Source organism: Falco peregrinus, chromosome 3, assembly GCF_023634155.1.
Source record: "Falco peregrinus isolate bFalPer1 chromosome 3, bFalPer1.pri, whole genome shotgun sequence".
Taxonomy (NCBI): domain Eukaryota; kingdom Metazoa; phylum Chordata; class Aves; order Falconiformes; family Falconidae; genus Falco; species Falco peregrinus.
The window spans coordinates 13,619,369-13,636,859 of NC_073723.1; the positions used below are offsets into that span (position 1 = coordinate 13,619,369).

A 17,491-nucleotide genomic window follows, 5' to 3' on the forward strand; every position below is an offset into this window, starting at 1 on the left:
TGAACATCAGCTCCAGCTTCCTCCTGGGCAGCCCCTCCTCATGTTCAGAGGCCCATTGATCACATCGCTGTTTCCCCATGGCCTCTCTGTTCCAGTCCAGTCAGATCCTGCACACCTATAAGATCCTGTCCTCCCCTACCCAACACCATTAGTGTGTCCTGCAGCCATCACCTCTCTCTGAATCAAAGGGTAGAAGAAACTGGAAGCAGTTCTGATAGAATCATAAAAGGAGTAAGATGGAGGTATGACCAAAATATAGAAATTTTGGGATGTCTCAAAGCTTAGACTTTTCTGTATCCCTCCCCATGCTAATAACAAGAGGTGAGGTTTTATATTAAGACTTCTTGCACTTCAAGCAGCCCCCCTGGTAGCTGGACACGGAGGAGCTTCTCAGCTTGACTGCATCTAATTCAGCATAACAAAGTCATGGAGTTTGGAGATGAGCACTTTGAGCCAGGAAACCTGCTCCTGCCACAGGTGGCTGTCTCCAAGTATCAGCCCTGGGGTGATCTGAAAGAAAAATCATCTGCATTTGAAACCTCTTAGTCAGTCCGAAATGAAAAGCATGCACGAAACCATCTGTATGTGAAGGAGCTTCTTAAGGTCTCACACAGTATTTGAAGGGTCTCCAGGAGAGGAGCAAATCTTTGCTGACCCACTGATGTGATGGTGAAGACCTACAGGAACAAGGCTGCCACCCAGAAAACTGACCTGCAAGAAACTCAGCTCCAAAACATCTCTCATAGAATCATTTAGGTTGGAAAAGACCTTTAAGATCATTGGGTCCAACCGTTAGCCCAGGACTGCCAAGCCCACCGCTAAACCACATCCCTAAGCACCATATCTATGCATTTTCTGAAAGTTTCCAGGGATGGTGATACCACTACTTCCCTGGGCAGCCTGTTCCAATGCCTGATAACCCTTTCAGTAAAGAAATTTCTCATAATATCCAATCTAAACCCCACCCCTGCACAACTTAAGGCTATTTCCTCTTGTCCTGTCGCTTGTTACTTGGGACAACAGACTGACCCCACCTGCCTACAACCTCCTTGCCGGGAGCTGTAGAGAATGATAAGGTCTCCCCTGAGCCTCCTTTTCTCCAGGCTAAACTCCCCCAGTTCCTCATCAGACTTGTGATCCAGACCTTTCACCAGTTTCACTGCCCATCTCCGGACAACACTCCAGCACCTCAATGTCTTTCTGGTAGTGAGGGGCCCAAAACTGAACCCAGGATTCAAGGTGCTAATATCTCAGTGCTAGCACACCTGGAGGGAAAGGAGAGGGCTGTTTGTAAAGTTGAGGTGCTTCCCTTCACAACCCCCAACACATCTAAAACCTCTCCCACAGCCCCTCTGGCCATAGCCAGTACCAGTTTTGGAGGGATGAGATCAAGGAGCAGCCTGGGCCTTCAGGATTTCCACAACCAGAAGATGTTGAACAACCCTCAAGGGACTTTTCATCCAGAGATTTGTCCACATGCTTCTCCTCTAAGGGAGATGTTGGAGCTCTGAAATGGCAGCAGTGAGCACAGAGCAGCTCACATCCCACCACTAGCCCAACCACAGCAGCGGCAACCTCAGGAAGAAGGAGCACAACTGATCACAGCAGCAGCATGGAGAAGCAAGAAATCATTCTTAAAGGATTTATATGCAGCTTAAAAATTCATGGTGATTCTTATACTTGCTAGACTCAAGAAGCTTCTACCATTAAGCACCTCCAAGCTTTTTGCTGTCACAAGTCTCTCAATGCTGCAGGAAAAGGACAGCCAGTGTCCTTCAACTCCCCACCATATGTGACAGGTGCTGTGGTGGCCACCATGACCACCTGGGACAGAAGTTCAGGATGATCAGCAGGCTGGAACACCTCTCCTAGGAAGAAGGGCTGAGAGAGCTGAGGTTGGAGAAGCCTGGAGAAGAGGAGGCTCTGGGAGGACCTTATTGTGGTCTTTCAGTATGGAAAGGGGGATTATAAGAAAGATGAAGAGAGACATTTTACCGGGGCCTGTAGTGACTGGAAAAGGGGAAACAGTTTTAAACTGAAAGAGGGCAGGTTCAGGCTGGACATCAAGGAAGAAATTTTTTCCTGTGAGGGTAGGGAGACACCAGCACAGGTTGCCCAGAGCAGCTGTGCATGCCCCATCCCTGGGAGTGTTCAAGGTCAGGTTGGACAGGGCCTTGGGGGACCTGATCTAGTGGGACATGTCCCTGCTTATTGCAGGGGGATTGGACTAGATGATGTTTAAAAATCCCTTCCAAGCCAAACTATTCTATGACTCAATGAAAGATGGGGGTGGAGTGCAATTACAGACCTGGGAATCGGCCAACAGCTACCTGGATGAATGTGCACAGGTAGGTTCCCCAATGATTGTGTGTGCTCAAGGGAAAGTCAACCTGCTGGGAGTCAACCTGGGACCAAAGGAGGGGGAATAAAGACCCAGAAAGACCAACACCTGATGGCTGTTGGCTGTGAGGAAAGAAAAAAGCTGTTTTACCCAGCAAGCAACAAAAAACAGCTGAGAACACGCAATATGAACAACATTGATCTTCACCTTTCTGTGATAACGGATTAAGGGGAACAAGGACCTCTCTGCCACTCTCCATTGCAAACTGAGCACTGGATAATGAAGAGAAAATCCCAAAGACATTTAACTGTTTGCTGCTACTAACACAGTTCATGTGGCTTTTCTTAAAAAAAAAAAAGTGTTAGATTTAAGTATCAGACACATAAGTTTATGGTGGGAACGTGCTAAACTTCCACCAGAAAAGGAGAAAATAACCAACCAAGCACATCATCAGACTACAGAAACACAAACAAGAACAAGGCGTCAGCTAAGAAAAAGTCCCAATGTTTGAATTTTCTACAGAAGAATCAAGCAGCTGCCACTGTGAAAAACACCACAATCCACCTGGGGGAGGAAAATTATTTTTCTAAGGAAGCGGCACTTCCTCAGGCAGCACATGCTAACTAGACCTGCCTTCGTTAGCATGAGCTTTGCCAACAGTGTACATGGGTAAGGTGTAAGTCAGAGCTCTGGTGAAAGGCTGTTGGCCAAGCAACTCAGCAGGACTGAAAAGATGGATTTTAGGAGATGGATGGGCAGTTCCAGTGCAGGTCAACCATGAGCATCCTTGCTGTGGTGGCAGTCAAGCTTCAATTGTCAGGAACTGGGCTGGTCGTGCCGGTTGGGGTCCCCAGGAGCAATGAGTTGCCAGCAAACACTGGAGCACAGAGTCCCCGCTTACCCATGATTTATTCCAGTACATAAATATATCACAGTAGCCTCGATGTTTAATCTCAGTGTCTTACTGTTTAACAGTTCCCACGGGGGAACAATTTACCCACAGGCTTCACAGCAGCTGATGGAAACAATATGAAGATAGGTATTTAATGCGGCACACTCGCTAATGTACACCATGGGGAAAAGCTTATTTAATACAAAACAATTTTACAGATGCAGCAGTTAGAGGAGACTGGGCTGACTTGCTTGCCTTTGCTCTGACAAAGCTTGCCTTTGCTGCAAGGGCTGGAGGACGCACCAAAACTGACCCTTGCCACAATTCTTACACATACAGTTTATTCCCCAATAAGCCATGTTTTGTGCCCATGAAGCAAATCTCAAGGCACCTGCTCATTGGTGTTGCCTATGGATGTATAGAATCAATCATAGAATCATCTAGGTTGAAAAAGACCTTTAAGATCAAGTCCAACTGTGAATCAATGCAATGAGTGCTCAGCCGTGCAGAGATCTCAGCCCATGGTTAGCCATCAAATATTACAACAGCAGCCTGACACACAACCCATTATCACCCTACAGGCTCCTTTGGGCCAAGTGTTATTTCGTATTATTTCATATTATTTGGGTATTATTTCAGGAGTGAAATGTGAGCACAGCAAGGAGAGCGGCTTGGCAGAGAAATCACCTCTCAGACAAGATGAGCATCTGTTCTCCAGGCTTGCTGGTCATGCAAGCCACTCATGACTACATCTCCTCCTGCTTCTCTGTAACCCTGGGGAACATGCTACCACAGCTTCACTCACTGGTGCTACCTCATCCCTTGCACCCACCAGCCTCACCCCATCCTCTTCTAGTGAACTCATGCCCCAAGCCAAGATGCATGCATGAGGACCCATATGGGAGGAGGGATGGGGAACCAGAGAGGAACTTTTACTATAGAGCAGCTCATTAAAATGTCTTCGGAAAACCCTGGGGAGCACCTGCAAGAGGCCCCATTTCTCCCTCTCTTCCCACTTCCCCCTTCGGGCTTCCTCCACTGCAGGTGACCAGCCCAGAGGGACCAGCCTCACCCAGTGTGACCATTTCATGGTGCCAGAGACGGTCAGGGAGCTCCAGGCAAGGCGGCAAGGAGATTTCCATGGTGGGCATAGCTTTGTGGCTTTAGCTAAGACATTTATGACATTGTGTTTAGAGATGATGCACGTCACAGAGCTATTTGGAGCTGTATGTCACCTACTGCTTCATGAAGCTGAACTTGCAGGTCCATTCAATCCCTTTAGGAAGCTGTAGGTTCCCATGTGTGCACACAGGGTGGAGGAACGTCCTCACCTACAACCAAGGAACCGGTGAGAATGCTGGAAATCAAGGTCCTAGCTTTGCTACCAGCTCCCTCCTGGAAACGACTAATATTGGGGGTAACATTCCTTAACGAAGGATGTGGTCATGCTCTTGTACAGGAGTTGTCCCCTCAACCCAAGAGTGGAGGGACCTTTATCCTCTACAGTCTACATTCTGGAAGAAGGGACTTGGCAACACAAAATTAAAGCTTTCTCACTTAATTCTAAGTAAGATCCTGATGAAGCTAGAGCATCCCAGCATTGTTTGTATGAAGAGCTCACACAGTTGGAGTTACAGCCCATGGGACGGGTCAAGGGTTGATCAGCTTGGCCTGAGCATCCTGCAAGACATTCTAGAAAGTACTTAAGAGATGACACTGCCAACGACACATCATAAATTATGGATAATAATGGGACATTTTTTATGAAGATCTGATAAAAATCAGAAAACATGCTTCTTCGGGGGAGCACAAAAAGGAAAACACAACTGGGAAAAGAGTCCAGTGTGCCAAAGCCCAGCACAAAAGAACCTAAATCCCTAATTACCAGCCATCCTTCTTTGGGATGCTACGCCAGCATCACACACCTTTGCTGTCTGTGCCCTTTGTGGTTCAAACCACAGGCAGACAGCTCTCACCGTTTCTCGGACAGGGAAACGCAGAACGAGAGAAGATTTACTCCAGGCCTAAATTATTCAAAAGAAAAGGGACTGCGCATCTTTAACAAGCCATCGTTTTATGAAGCAAGGTTAACATTTTTACTTGATTCAGTAGAATATTATAAACTCTCCGGGGTCCATTTGAGGACTTTCTACTTTGAGCAAAGGCACAGACTCAGCACTTTTTATATTATTTAGAGAATAAAATTAACCCTTAATGGCCCAAGCTGGTATTTCTCCTCCCCAGTTAAATATGGCCTGCTCAGCAATTTCTCCCCATATATAATTACAGGCTGCTATCCATCATCTGTAGGAGAATGCTTTTCTGACACTCTAAAAGTGACACGGTAAGCACTTTTACTAATAGAATAAATATTCTAAATATCTCTTTTATATTTTCATTTAAATTGGAATATTTTACAAATAATTGTAGGGACCCTGCCTGCGTGGCTAGCACTGTGCTGGAGGGAGGTGGCAGGATGTCTGTGTTTTCCTTCAGAGGAAACGCTTATCCTGCATGCAGCCCCCTCCACACACTGGCCACAAAAAGTAATTAGGCATAGACTAATTTATTAGCGTTTCCCTCCACTGCTGCTGATACCCTGCTTTCCCTACAGCTCTCACTTTGAGCTTTTTTCCTTTTCCCTTTGCCTGGTTTTTGCTCTGTAGCAGTTTCTCCTCAAGAAGGGATGGCTTTGCTTGCAGAAGGCACCATCCGCCATTGTGTTTGTCTTCTGGGACAGGCTGGTGGCTTTGCACGATGATGCTACGGTGATGGGTGCTGAGCACCTACGGCTTCACTTGCTGGGTTGTACCTCTGCCAATGAGAGCTACAGGGGTGGAGAAAAGAAGAAGAGACCTTTGGGGCTCCAGTCCAGAGCAGCATCTGGATCCAAGCATCTGACTGCTCATCCCAGTGACTTCCCCGGTGAAAAGCACTCAAAATCACAAGGGAGTTAAGAATCTCCAGGAGCAGCAAGTCTAAGCAAAACGGTGCCTTGGCAGACATTTATTCATGCATTATCTATTAAATGCAATAAAATAATATTGCATAGGCCCGCTGGGGCATATTTCGGATGGCACCCTGTGATCTGGCAGACTTGAGGCAAAGAAAATGATTGTTTCATTAGCAGCTCATTTTTTCAGCCAAAGAGCCAATCTAAAGCAGTGCTTGCAAAGTTCCTGTCACGTTTTCAGTGTGGTACCTGGAGTCTCCATTTCAAGGAGCAGGCTTTCTGTCTCCTCCAATTCGTTACTGTTGGCTTGTAGAAGCAGCTGAACCAAGCCAGGACACTGATGTGATGTTTTCTTCCATATCAAAGGTGTCATAGAAGAGACTATGAAAATCCCCAGAGAGAAGCAGATTGAGAGAAGAGGATGGCTCCCATCCTCCAGCTGGGTTCATAGAGGTGGGCCAATATGGCACAGCAAATCATTATCATAAGATCATAGAATGGTTTGAGTTGGAAGGGACCTTTAAAGATCATCTAGTCCAACCCCCCTGCCATGAGCAGGGACATCAACTCGATCAGGCTGCTCAGAGCCTCGTCCAACCTGACTTTGAACGTTTCCAGGGATGGGGCATCATCTACCATGACAGTGCCTCACCACCATCGCAGTAAAGGATTTCTTCCTTCTATCTAGTCTGAATCTACCCTCTTTTAGTTTAAAAGCATTCCCCCTTGTCCTACCACTACAGGCCCTACTAAAAAGTCTGTCCCCGTCTTTTTTATAAGCCCTCTTTAAGTATTGAAAGGCCATAGTAGGGCTTCCTGGGATCCTTCTCTTCTCCAGGTTGAACAATCCCAACCCTCTCAGCCCTTCTTCATAGGAGAGGTGCTCCAGCCCTCCCATAATTTCTGTGTCCCTGCTCTAACAGGTCCCTGTATGGTTTGTGCTGGGGACACCAGAGCTGGACACAGTGCCCCAAGGAGGGCCTCACCAGAGCAGAGGAGGGGTGGAAAATTACTTCCCTTGAACTGCTGGGCACAATGGTCAAAGGATGAGCACAGTCAAAGGATGAGCATGGTCAAAGGATGAGCAAAAATCCCACTGCATAACCCACCTCCAGTAAGAAAGGCTTGGCAGCTCTGAACCACTACAGAAGAATATAATTTCCATAAATCTGAGAGTCCACCTTTCCTTTATTCAAAAGTGACGGCAAATTGACTGCTCAGGGATTCTGATGTGACAGCATCACTGCTCTTGCCAGTTTGAGATGGGAGCTGGAGAAACCAAGTGAAGGTGGCCTGTATCTTGTTCATGGAACTCAAAAGAAAACTACATGCACTACTAATAAAAAAGTCGTTCACACTGAGGCAAAAATGCTATTAAATTAATGGAAAACAGCAATCGGATAGGATGGTCACTTTGATTCCCAGGGGAACACCAGCATGGCCAACCCCCACCCTTAGCCACGAAGCAAGGAAAGGTGAGATCCTGCAGCATGGCTCCGTGCCACTGAGGAACTGAGCTCACTGCTACCCGCTTCTCCCACTGCCTACAAAGAAGTGGGGAGCCACAACATGCCAGATAAACCCCCAAATTCCACTTTTTTTGCACGTAACGGCCCTAAAATTCCTTTGGAAACCAGCAAGTGGCAGCCAGCCCCAGGCTCTGCTCCAGGAAAGCTGTTCTTTCTCGAGCTCTGCATGTTACGTAGGGTGCCATAAGCTCGCAGACGAGGTTGTAAATCTACTGAGGGTGCACATAAAGTCCATGTAGGACTTCACTGCATTGATCTAAACCAGAGAGCCCCCAGGACCTGGAGGTGGGCCCCACAAAGCCCCCAGGCACATAACCAGGCACAGCTTGAGGTTTAGCTGCTGCAGGCTAAGTGAGGAAGGGTGGTCTTGCTGCTAAGACTGAGCCACAAGATCGAGGGCTTGAGTTTTAACCTGTCACAGAGCCAGTATGCAAAATAAGCATTAATGTCTGTGGTTTTTCTATGTAAAACAGGGACTCATAAACCTCTTCCTTCACTTCTCATCTATTTAACTGAGCAGTTTTCAGGGCAGATGCTATCAGTTCAGGCACCGTACTCCGGTAACATGGGCACCCCAGAGAGGGTCTTCCTGGGGAAACACCAGCACGACGTTTGCGAGCTGCAGCTTTTGATTTGTTTCCTGGTTTTTTCCTGCCTGTAAGGCAACCAAGCCACTTTGCCCATAACCCTTTGGAAAGGCACAGGATTGCCATTCATCACATCCAGGTGTTCAGCAGCTTCCAATTCTATGACTCCCTTTAGTGCCGTAGCTCAAGTGAAAAACAGCTTGTGGCTTCAGCAAAGGCGCATCTGTCCCGGGACCCCAAGAGCTGGTCCTCTCTTTACCTTTTCTCCCATGGGGCAATAGCCTTTGAGGAAATCCTGGCACACTTCTGCCTTCCTGGACACATAGACATGGCTGTATGGGCAGTTGCTGTTGCTGCAGATCCCCTTCAAGAAGTAGGAGCACACCGGCATCTGCAAGGGCAGAGGATGAGAAACACGTTAGCACTCCCCTCGACTCGTGATTAGGAACTGTTCCAACACCCAGAACTGAAATAAAATCACAACATGTGTAAAATAAATATATGCCTTTTGCCAGCCACTGATCCCAGAGGTATTTTTAGCTCTTCTATTGGTCTCCTGCAACGCAGCTCCCTGACCATTACATGGTCCTGGTGTATATATGCACAAGGGGTGAACACCCTTGCCTTAGCATCCCTCAGGATGGTGAAAAGCATGAAACTGCCACCAGAAAGAAAACTGCCTCTGTACAGCACGGGGAAAAGATTGGGGAATCATAACAAACTCTTTTATCACGAGGGCTCTGCTGGCATGATGCACATGGCAGGCACATCTTCTGCCGACACTCTTCTTGAAGAGGAGAGAAGGGGTGACTGCTCCCCAGGCTCCTTGCTCATAAAAGGCACTAATCCGAGTGCACTGTTGCACGACCAAGGACTGAGAACACCCTTCCCAAGGGGTGGTGCAGCAGCTGTGATGGGCACAGCAGCGCAGGTCTCACCCCCAGCCTGGCTGCACTCTCCTGTGGCAAACTTTGGCCATTGCAAAGGCCACAACAGCATTCTGGGGGTGCTCCCCACTATTTGGCTCTTCCGTGGATATGGAGCTGGCTGGAGGATACAGAGCACGTAATTAGATAAAGGTTCCAAAAGATGAGTTATAGCAAGGGGGAAAACAAGCACTTGCACCTCTGCAAGCATTTCTGGGGGAGCTGCATCATGCCAAGGCATCAGCCTGGACCCCCCAAGGGTGGCAGGTGATGTGATGATGCCTGTCCCTGTGCGCTGGAGGAAGGATGCTCCAGGAGGCAGTGAAAGGAGGAGGAGAGCCTGGGCTCCTGCCGTGAGCGGTTGGTTACATGGCGTAGAGCCCCACTCCCGCATTCAGCTTTAGCAGCATGACAGCCGATGGGGAAAAGCAAACGAGCAAGGATCCTCATCGTCCTCAAACCACAAACTTCACCTTCTGCCAGCTGTTATAATTAAAAACAAATTACCAGCCTGCTGTGATATTTCAGCATCCTTAACTCACCGGCTACCGCAGGCAACTTCCCGACCCGACTAGGCAGCTGCCAGTGGGAACGTGTGCTTCCCGAAGTCATCGCGCCGGTCCAGCTCCTCCTGCTCAATCCCTTGGTGACCACCTACATGCCAGATCTCCTTCCGGCTCGGCACAGTATTGATCTCTCTGTTCACCGGTAGCATCTCAGCCCCACCAGTTCGAGCATCCCCAAACTAATATTTACAATTCTGCAATAACCACAGCTGAGGCTATCTGGAAAAATCCCTTTCCCTGAAGGGCACATTAGGGTTTTAACTAAATTGGCTCACTTGAGGCAAAGAGAGGAACGGAGAGAAGGAGGGGGAAGCAGATAGGAAAGAAAACAAAGGGTCCTTTAAAAGAGAAGAGTTTATTTTTAATTGTCTTTTAACTGCCGACATTAACATAAAGGACAGGGCTCTGGGGCTATCTTTTTTGGTTGTGGTGGTGTGACCGTAAATGATTCCCTTAATGTAGTTTTTGATATAGAGCCCAAATTAGCTCTAATAAAAAGGGATAATAAAGGCAGCTCTTCTACAAAAATAAACTCCTCCTAGCTGTCAAGCCTGAGCCATTATCAAGAGGAAGCAGCACTCTCATTTCAATTAACCTTGTTTGCACCCCACTACGTCCACACAAATAACAATAACATTAATTCAAGGCACTGGTGCGGTGCGTCCGTATTAGACAGCTTTGACTATGTACATGCTTTGGAGCCAGCAGCTAATGAACCTGAAACTCAACGTGAATTTCCAAATTGCTCACAACAGAGTTTTGAAGCTCTATTAGGGAGAAAAATGCTGATTCTTTTCGAGTTCCTCAAGGGGAAAAGCTGTTGTAGCAGCAGCAGGCGGTTGCCCGAGTCCTAGCCTCTTGCTAACCTTCACTCACAAAGCCATTCATTCAGATTTACCAGTTTCTCTCAATCACCAGGATGCGCCGGTGGCTCTGCCCCGTTGTGGAGAAATTCCCTGCACATCACTTCGACAGATGCTCCTTAGCCAAGGGCTTCGCACCGCATCACCTGCAAGAGCAGAATTCCCCAACTGCCAGCCTTCCCTCTCCTCCAGGCCCCTTTTTCCATGGCCAGAGGGGCAGTTTGCTTTTTGAGAGCACCTGCAAAGCATTGTGTCCATCTGGAGCAGCCCTCCACCCTGGAGATCATCCGCTGCTTGGAGCAAGGGTTTTACGGCTTAGGATGCAGAAAAGCTCCCTGCTGCTGCAACAGCTCAGCCCATGCAAGTTTGTTACAGAAAACAGGGATTGTCCCCATTTTTCACTAGGGAAACTGAGGCACAGGATCATCCCAATGCTGAGCAAGAGTTTTGTCCTCAAAGCAACAGTTAAGCCCCACAAGCCCTTGGTCCTTCACCTCGTGGACCAGGTATGGAGCCCCATCTCCAATGACATCCCACCGGAGTGAGATACACAACAACAATAACCTGACGCTTCTCTGATGAGGAGGTTGTGAGGTGTGTGTCCCCCATAGCCACAAAGTGAAATTGAGAGCCAACTAGTGAGGCATCAGCAAAACCAGGAATCCCCCAAACCACAGCTGACACCCCGTCATCACTAACCACAAGAAAAAAACAATAATTCATTGCATTAAACCCCCAGCTCAAATAGCCAAAAACAAGTGACCCCCATAATCCGTCATCCAAGGAACAAGTGGGATCTGCTCCAAAATACCCACGAGCAGGGGGAAACTGCTGCCTTCCTCTGCGGATTGCCTTCACCTGCCTTTCTCCTCCACTGATAAATGAGGCTAACACCACCTTTGCTAGTAATCACTTGGGTTAACAGGGAGCTACAGGAGTTGAAAAGCAAAGTCGCCTCTCGCTTTGGGTAGCAGCATCCCTGCAGCTATAAATCACCCTGAAACAGGCTTGCACTCTGCAGAGGAGGCTGTTTCTCTTCTAGCCCACACTGACGACAAGGTAGTGAGTGGAGACCTCTGAACCACCCCTGAGGTGCCCAGGCCTATGAAAAATAATCCTCCTTCCCCACAGAGCGCAACATGCGTGGCCAGAAACACGTTCTCTCAAAGCATTTGTTTCTAAGGCACACAAGAGAGCTTGCATCTGCCTGCTTCCTTTGTAGGCTTCTTAATTTAATGACTGATCTTGGGCTTAGATGATACTTATGGTAGTGGCAAACTGCTAAGGAAAAAGGTGAGATGGCCAGAGGCCACCTGCACGCCATGGGACCCCTTTCCAGGGATTCTGCCCCCCTCAGCAAACCAGCTCTTCTGCAACAAGCGTCAGCACAGCCACTCCTTTTTAATTCAGTTTTAGTACCACAATGATGTTATCGTTATCACTGCCCGATTCCTAACTCGCAAGGTGCTGCTAAGGGGGAAAGGCTGAGTTTTCCATGCCATGCTGCAGCCATCATTCTCCATCTATCCACCCAAAATGGAGCTCAGAAGCCAAAAGCTTGAGGTCCTCCTTGAGGCACCAAGACACACTGGTGCTTCTGGAGGGGAAACTGAGGCCACATCTCCACCAGCAAATTAAACATGTTGAAGAATATTCCTGGGTACCAAGACCAGTTGGCACAAACCTATCTGCATCCAGCCATTGCATCCTTTAGTGGAAACGGCTGCTGCCAAGTCACTGACTGCAACAGTTCCTTGGCCATCTCCAACTCCTAAGTCTCACCCAGGTTTCTGCCCTGGGACCAAAAACAAGCTCTGGTACCTGCTGAAATACCATTTAACTCACCAGTACAGATGTAAGTCAACAGTCCCATGCAGTCTGGATGGATATCAATCCTTCGGCTCGGAGCCACAGGCTCTGAGCACGGTTGCATGCTCCCATTAGCACTTGCGTATCACTTACTCTGGTGAAAAGAAGTTGCTGGCCCCGTATCCACTCCAAATCTGCGTTAATTCTAACAATTCTAGATACACCAACAGCCAGTCCTTTTAAAAGCTTTCTTCTTTCTTGGCTTCTGGATTTCTGAAGTCTAACTATATGTTATAGGAAGAAAAAAAAGCCACAGCTTTTTTCCCTTCAATCAGTTCTCATCCTCATCCCTCTTTTGACATGCCATGAGTCAGGGAGTACAGCTGTCCCCAGTCTATCTCCTCTATTTTATATACTCGTGATTAAGTGACTCTGAAGAGAGATACATGTAAAAAGCATATGGTGCTTTGTGTCTCGTTCAGAGCGACTCTGCTCACTGCAAGGATAACTTATGAGCTCCCCACTGACAACGAACGTGCCTTAGGCAAACGGAGGAAAAGGGAGACAAGAAAACTGTGCCCAAAGGCAAACACTGTTGGAAAAGGTCCTGTCCCAGATGCTGAGGAGAGCCGATGTCCCATAGGTTAAATCCTTTACAGGTCAGTAATTGCACTGTAACTACCTATGTGATGCTGTGGATGGGGAATGGAGGAAGGTGATACTTCAAGGGAGTGGGGAGAAGAACACGCTATAAGGACAATTCAAAGGGCACAGGCTAAATAACCAAAGCTTGAATAATTAAAAGCAGCGCTTTCAGATGTGGCTCAGGCGAGCTTCAGTCCCTGCCGTGCCCCAGGCACAGCTGTGAAAGCTTTGACAAAGCTGCTTTCGACAAATGACATGTCAGAAATACAGCCAAGGGGGGCTGCAGGCTCCTCAAGTGAAGGACTGAGCCTTACAGGCTTCTCCAGGAAGACCAGTCCTCATTCGCATCCCGCTTTCTGTCACCTCCATCCTGACAGCAGAGCCTTGACACCAGAGCCGATCCCAAACCACTCCCCATGCAGTGACACCGCTCTCGCTGGTGTTTAATAGCCTGGTGGGATTAACCTTACTGCTGTTGTCTGGGTGATCCTTTGTCTGTAGCAGAGAAATGATCTTCCAAATCCGTCCAACAAAGCTGAAATGTAAATATGTGCTTGAAGCACATCCCAGCTAAGCGAAGGACCCACAGCTACACTTAACCTTCAGCACCAACTTCGCCTCGGCTTCAACGCTTGAGGTCTCCAAAGCTACGTCCGACTGGAGATCCTAGCCACTGAACGGAGGTTAATCTGCTGAATTGTCAACTGATAATCACTAAAAGAAAACCTAATTATTTTTCCACCTCGGTCTGTGTAATAAAACCACAGAGACCCAAATAAAGGAAGTTGAAAACGAAGATGAACTCAAAAGCCGTTCTACTAGCCAGTTTCACTGCCTGGCTTTTTAGAAAGGTTAATTTATACCTCCAAGCTCTTGTATGTTAAAACATCCTCCTCTTCCTCCGACACCAGCACAGGGTGATTTAGAGGGAAGGGTGATCTTACGGAGGTAGCTAAGGATTAGATGCAACTAAACGTTACTCCCACGCTCTTTCTCTTCAGTCCCTGGAGTTTAAGCACTCCTTAACCCAACACGTCACCCAACACAGCCCTAGGTGTTTTGGTTTCCAATTCACTGTTTAATGCATTCATATACCAATTCACTATGTCGTTTCAAAAGGCACATTTTGCTCTCACAACCCCATCATATGCCTGAACAGCTCGGCAAGCAAACTATAAATGAACTCTGCTGGAAGCATTCAATGAGGAAGACTTCCCCGCAACCACCAGCATAGGTCCGCTTGCTCACAGAGCCACACCGGGATCAGTGGGAAGCCATACAGACCTTGTCTTTCGACACCTTGTGGGAAAACGAACAGGTCCCATCTGTCTTCTTGCACGTGCCACGGAGAAACCTGTAGATACACCAGAAGGAGAGGGTCAAGCATGAGATGGGTCGTACAACACGGGTTTTTAAACACCAAGCATCTGCCTTGCCCCATTACCACATCTGCCCCAAGGCCACAAATACACCTAACTGCTGCCAAGCTCACTGTTAAAGCCCATTTCACACCCTGAATCATCACAGAGTAGCTGATGCTTCCTGACAGATTGTGCTCTTTCATCATATTAGGCTGCTTATTAGTAGGTAGAGCAAAGCATGCACCCTGAGGTTCAGAAATGATGCTCCCAGAAGGAGAAAGATTCTTCCTAGAGCCCTGATTACACCAGATGCTGAATGAAGTACAAGGAGGAACTCCAGGTCTGAGTGGCCAACATCCAGGAGAAGCAGAGACAGGCACACAAGAGAAACTAAGATCCCAAAGCACATGAGGATGTTTGGACTCAGAAGTTTTCCTAGGAGCTACCAGTGTGACAGCAGATTAATAAAATACACGTTATCGTGGGAAGAGTGCTGGTCTGTACCCTTTCAAAGGAGACTCCAGGGGTACATGCTCTCAGCTGCACAGGCTTGCAGGGAGATTCTGGAACACAGAATATGCCTCCAGCTTTACTTATAAAATCTGGGTAAATTTAGAGCTGAGCATGGGGAGATTCATTAAAAAAAATAAAAATAATTCAGATTGGTTTGAAAAAAGTATAAATGGGAACATATAGACGTGAAAACCAGCTGGTTGATGGAAAAACAAGACACAAGATAATGAACGTTGTCCTCTAGTGACTCATGGAAATGGCACAGGATGGAAATCCAAAAGACCTTTGGGACCAGAAATTCCTAAAGCACACATGGAGCACAGCCCAAAACCAGACTTTGTCATGAACATAAGAAGAAGTAAGGATTCAAAGTGAGGAGTTAGTAGTTAGCATCCCTTGTCCTCTACATCACCAGAAATAATCCTGACCAGATACCTTGGACATACGAGCCTCAGTGTTCATGAAGATGTGTTAGGGAAGAATATGTGAAAGCAAGTGAAATCAGTTAAAAAATCAATAAATCACCTTTCCCTCCTGTATGGTCTCCCACTGAGCTTTGTGCAACCTCCAAATGATTGTAGCACAGCAGCAATTTTATGGAGAAATTACTCAAGGAGTTCATCAGTGGAGTTGGCTTTTCTACACTTTTTAAACGACTAATAATATAGTTTAATCAACTGTTGGGCAGGTATAATGAGCTGGCAACATGAATCAGTTCTCCTGTAATAAATTAGTGAGTCTTGTAGCTGCATGGCATCACAGGCTGAAGGATTCAAAGCTGCTGCATGGATCCGAGCAGATCTGAGAAATGCTGCTAGAAGAAATCACCCGGTGCATGGTCAGGGCAGGCTCTCAAGTCACTCAGCTCAGATCTGCACGGCGCTGGTATCTGTACCAGGTATACCCACGACCCACAAAATCATTCCAGTTAGATGGTGCCTTTGGGGACTGGCTAAATGTTTTAGCCTTTAAATACCACGTGGCAAACCTTGATGGCATCCTCAACCTGACAGCAGTAAGTACATCACTAAGGACTATTATTCTGGCTATATTTAAGCAAAGTTGATTTGATCTTATTATTAATTCTTTAAACACTACTCTGATTTTTTAGGTTTTTTAGAGCTTCTGTACTATGATATGGAAGGATACTTTCTACCTGTAAACATCCTGGTGATGGTATCCACCTCCAAAATGTGAAACAAATATTTCTGTAATCCCTACAGTCTGTCCACAATAACCAAAATGCGTGTATTTAACTTGGAGGCTAGTTGTGCAATGCTTTATTAGCATTAATAGATGTAAACTGCTGTGTAAATTTAGAGAAAAATTATCATAAAAGATTAAATAGACAATGATCCTCCGGTCTGGGAAGTTCAGACAGAGAGGGGAGGACTATATAGTTACAAATGGTGCCTAGACGGTGATCACGGAATGACTTTTCCATCCGTCTCAAGAGCCACGAGCGAGGAGGCACCCAGCACAACAGTTGAGCAGTCTGTTGCGGAAGCACTTTTCATGCAGTCCGTAATCCAGTTGTGCAACCCACTGCCATAAATACCATGTGTTGAAGAAAGGACTAAATAAGTTCACCCCAGAAAAAGAACTGCTGACTATTACATGATGATGGTTTGGTGGCAAACTCTAGCAATTGTAATGCAAACCCTGCTAGGCTGCAGGGCTTCACTGCCAGAAGCTGAGTGGTCCCAGCCAGGCGAAAGTGCCTTTCACTGTGTTCCTCATCTTCTCCTCCTGTAGGTACCTGCCAACCCAACAGTGCTGGGCAGACCCCAGGCCTGACCCAGAACAGCTGTCCTCATGGTCTTACATCTCTGTTATCAGGTTTTTTCCCTGGGGAGTATCACATGAGCAAGCACCAAAGCCAACCAATGGCTCAGCCTACTATGACAGACCAAAGCATTGCACTTGCTGTGTCCATCCATACCTGGTGCAGACGGCCACCTTCTCCGGATCATGAATGTAGGGGCAACTCTCCCCACGATTACACTTGCCGAAGCGGTTGTAGTACATACAGTATTCCTTCTTCTTTTTCTTCTGTTTAGCTTGACGAATGATGGCCAAACTCCGCTGAACAGCACGGCTAAACGAGAAAGAGAGACAGGGTCAGGAAACATCTCCAACTTCAACGCAACAATGACATAGAGAAGACAGGCCAACAGCACCTGAAATCACAGAGGAGCCCAAGTTTCACTTTGAAGAGACAGTGCGATATTAAGGAAGCTTGTGCCGGACCTAAGCTTTTAGGTCTTTGTGAGTTTTGGCCAGCTTAAACTTGAATCTTAAAAATGTTCAAGATGAGGCCTATCTCCCTGGAAACATCTGCACTAGGTACACAATCACCCCATGCAGCAGGCCAGGTTGTGACCAACCTCTTGGAAAGCACCTCTGCAGAAGACAACCCTGGGGAACAACAAGGCACCCAGGAGTCAGCCAGGCACCCTTGCAGTGATGACACCAACCACATCCTAGGCTGTATGAGTGGAACACA

At 47.2% G+C, this 17,491-nt stretch overlaps 1 protein-coding gene across 1 annotated transcript in view; it reads right to left on the reverse strand.

The window, feature by feature from the left end:
- The window catches only part of ZC3H3 (zinc finger CCCH-type containing 3), a 186,882-nt gene that overhangs the window by 26,122 nt on the left and 143,269 nt on the right, over nucleotides 1-17,491 (reverse strand). The window contains exons 7-9 of the mRNA XM_055798664.1: nucleotides 16,928-17,083; nucleotides 14,396-14,465; nucleotides 8,562-8,693 (exon numbers count right to left, since the gene is read on the reverse strand). Coding sequence (XP_055654639.1) covers nucleotides 8,562-8,693; nucleotides 14,396-14,465; nucleotides 16,928-17,083 — 358 coding nt within the window. The remainder of the gene's footprint in view (nucleotides 1-8,561; nucleotides 8,694-14,395; nucleotides 14,466-16,927; nucleotides 17,084-17,491) is intronic.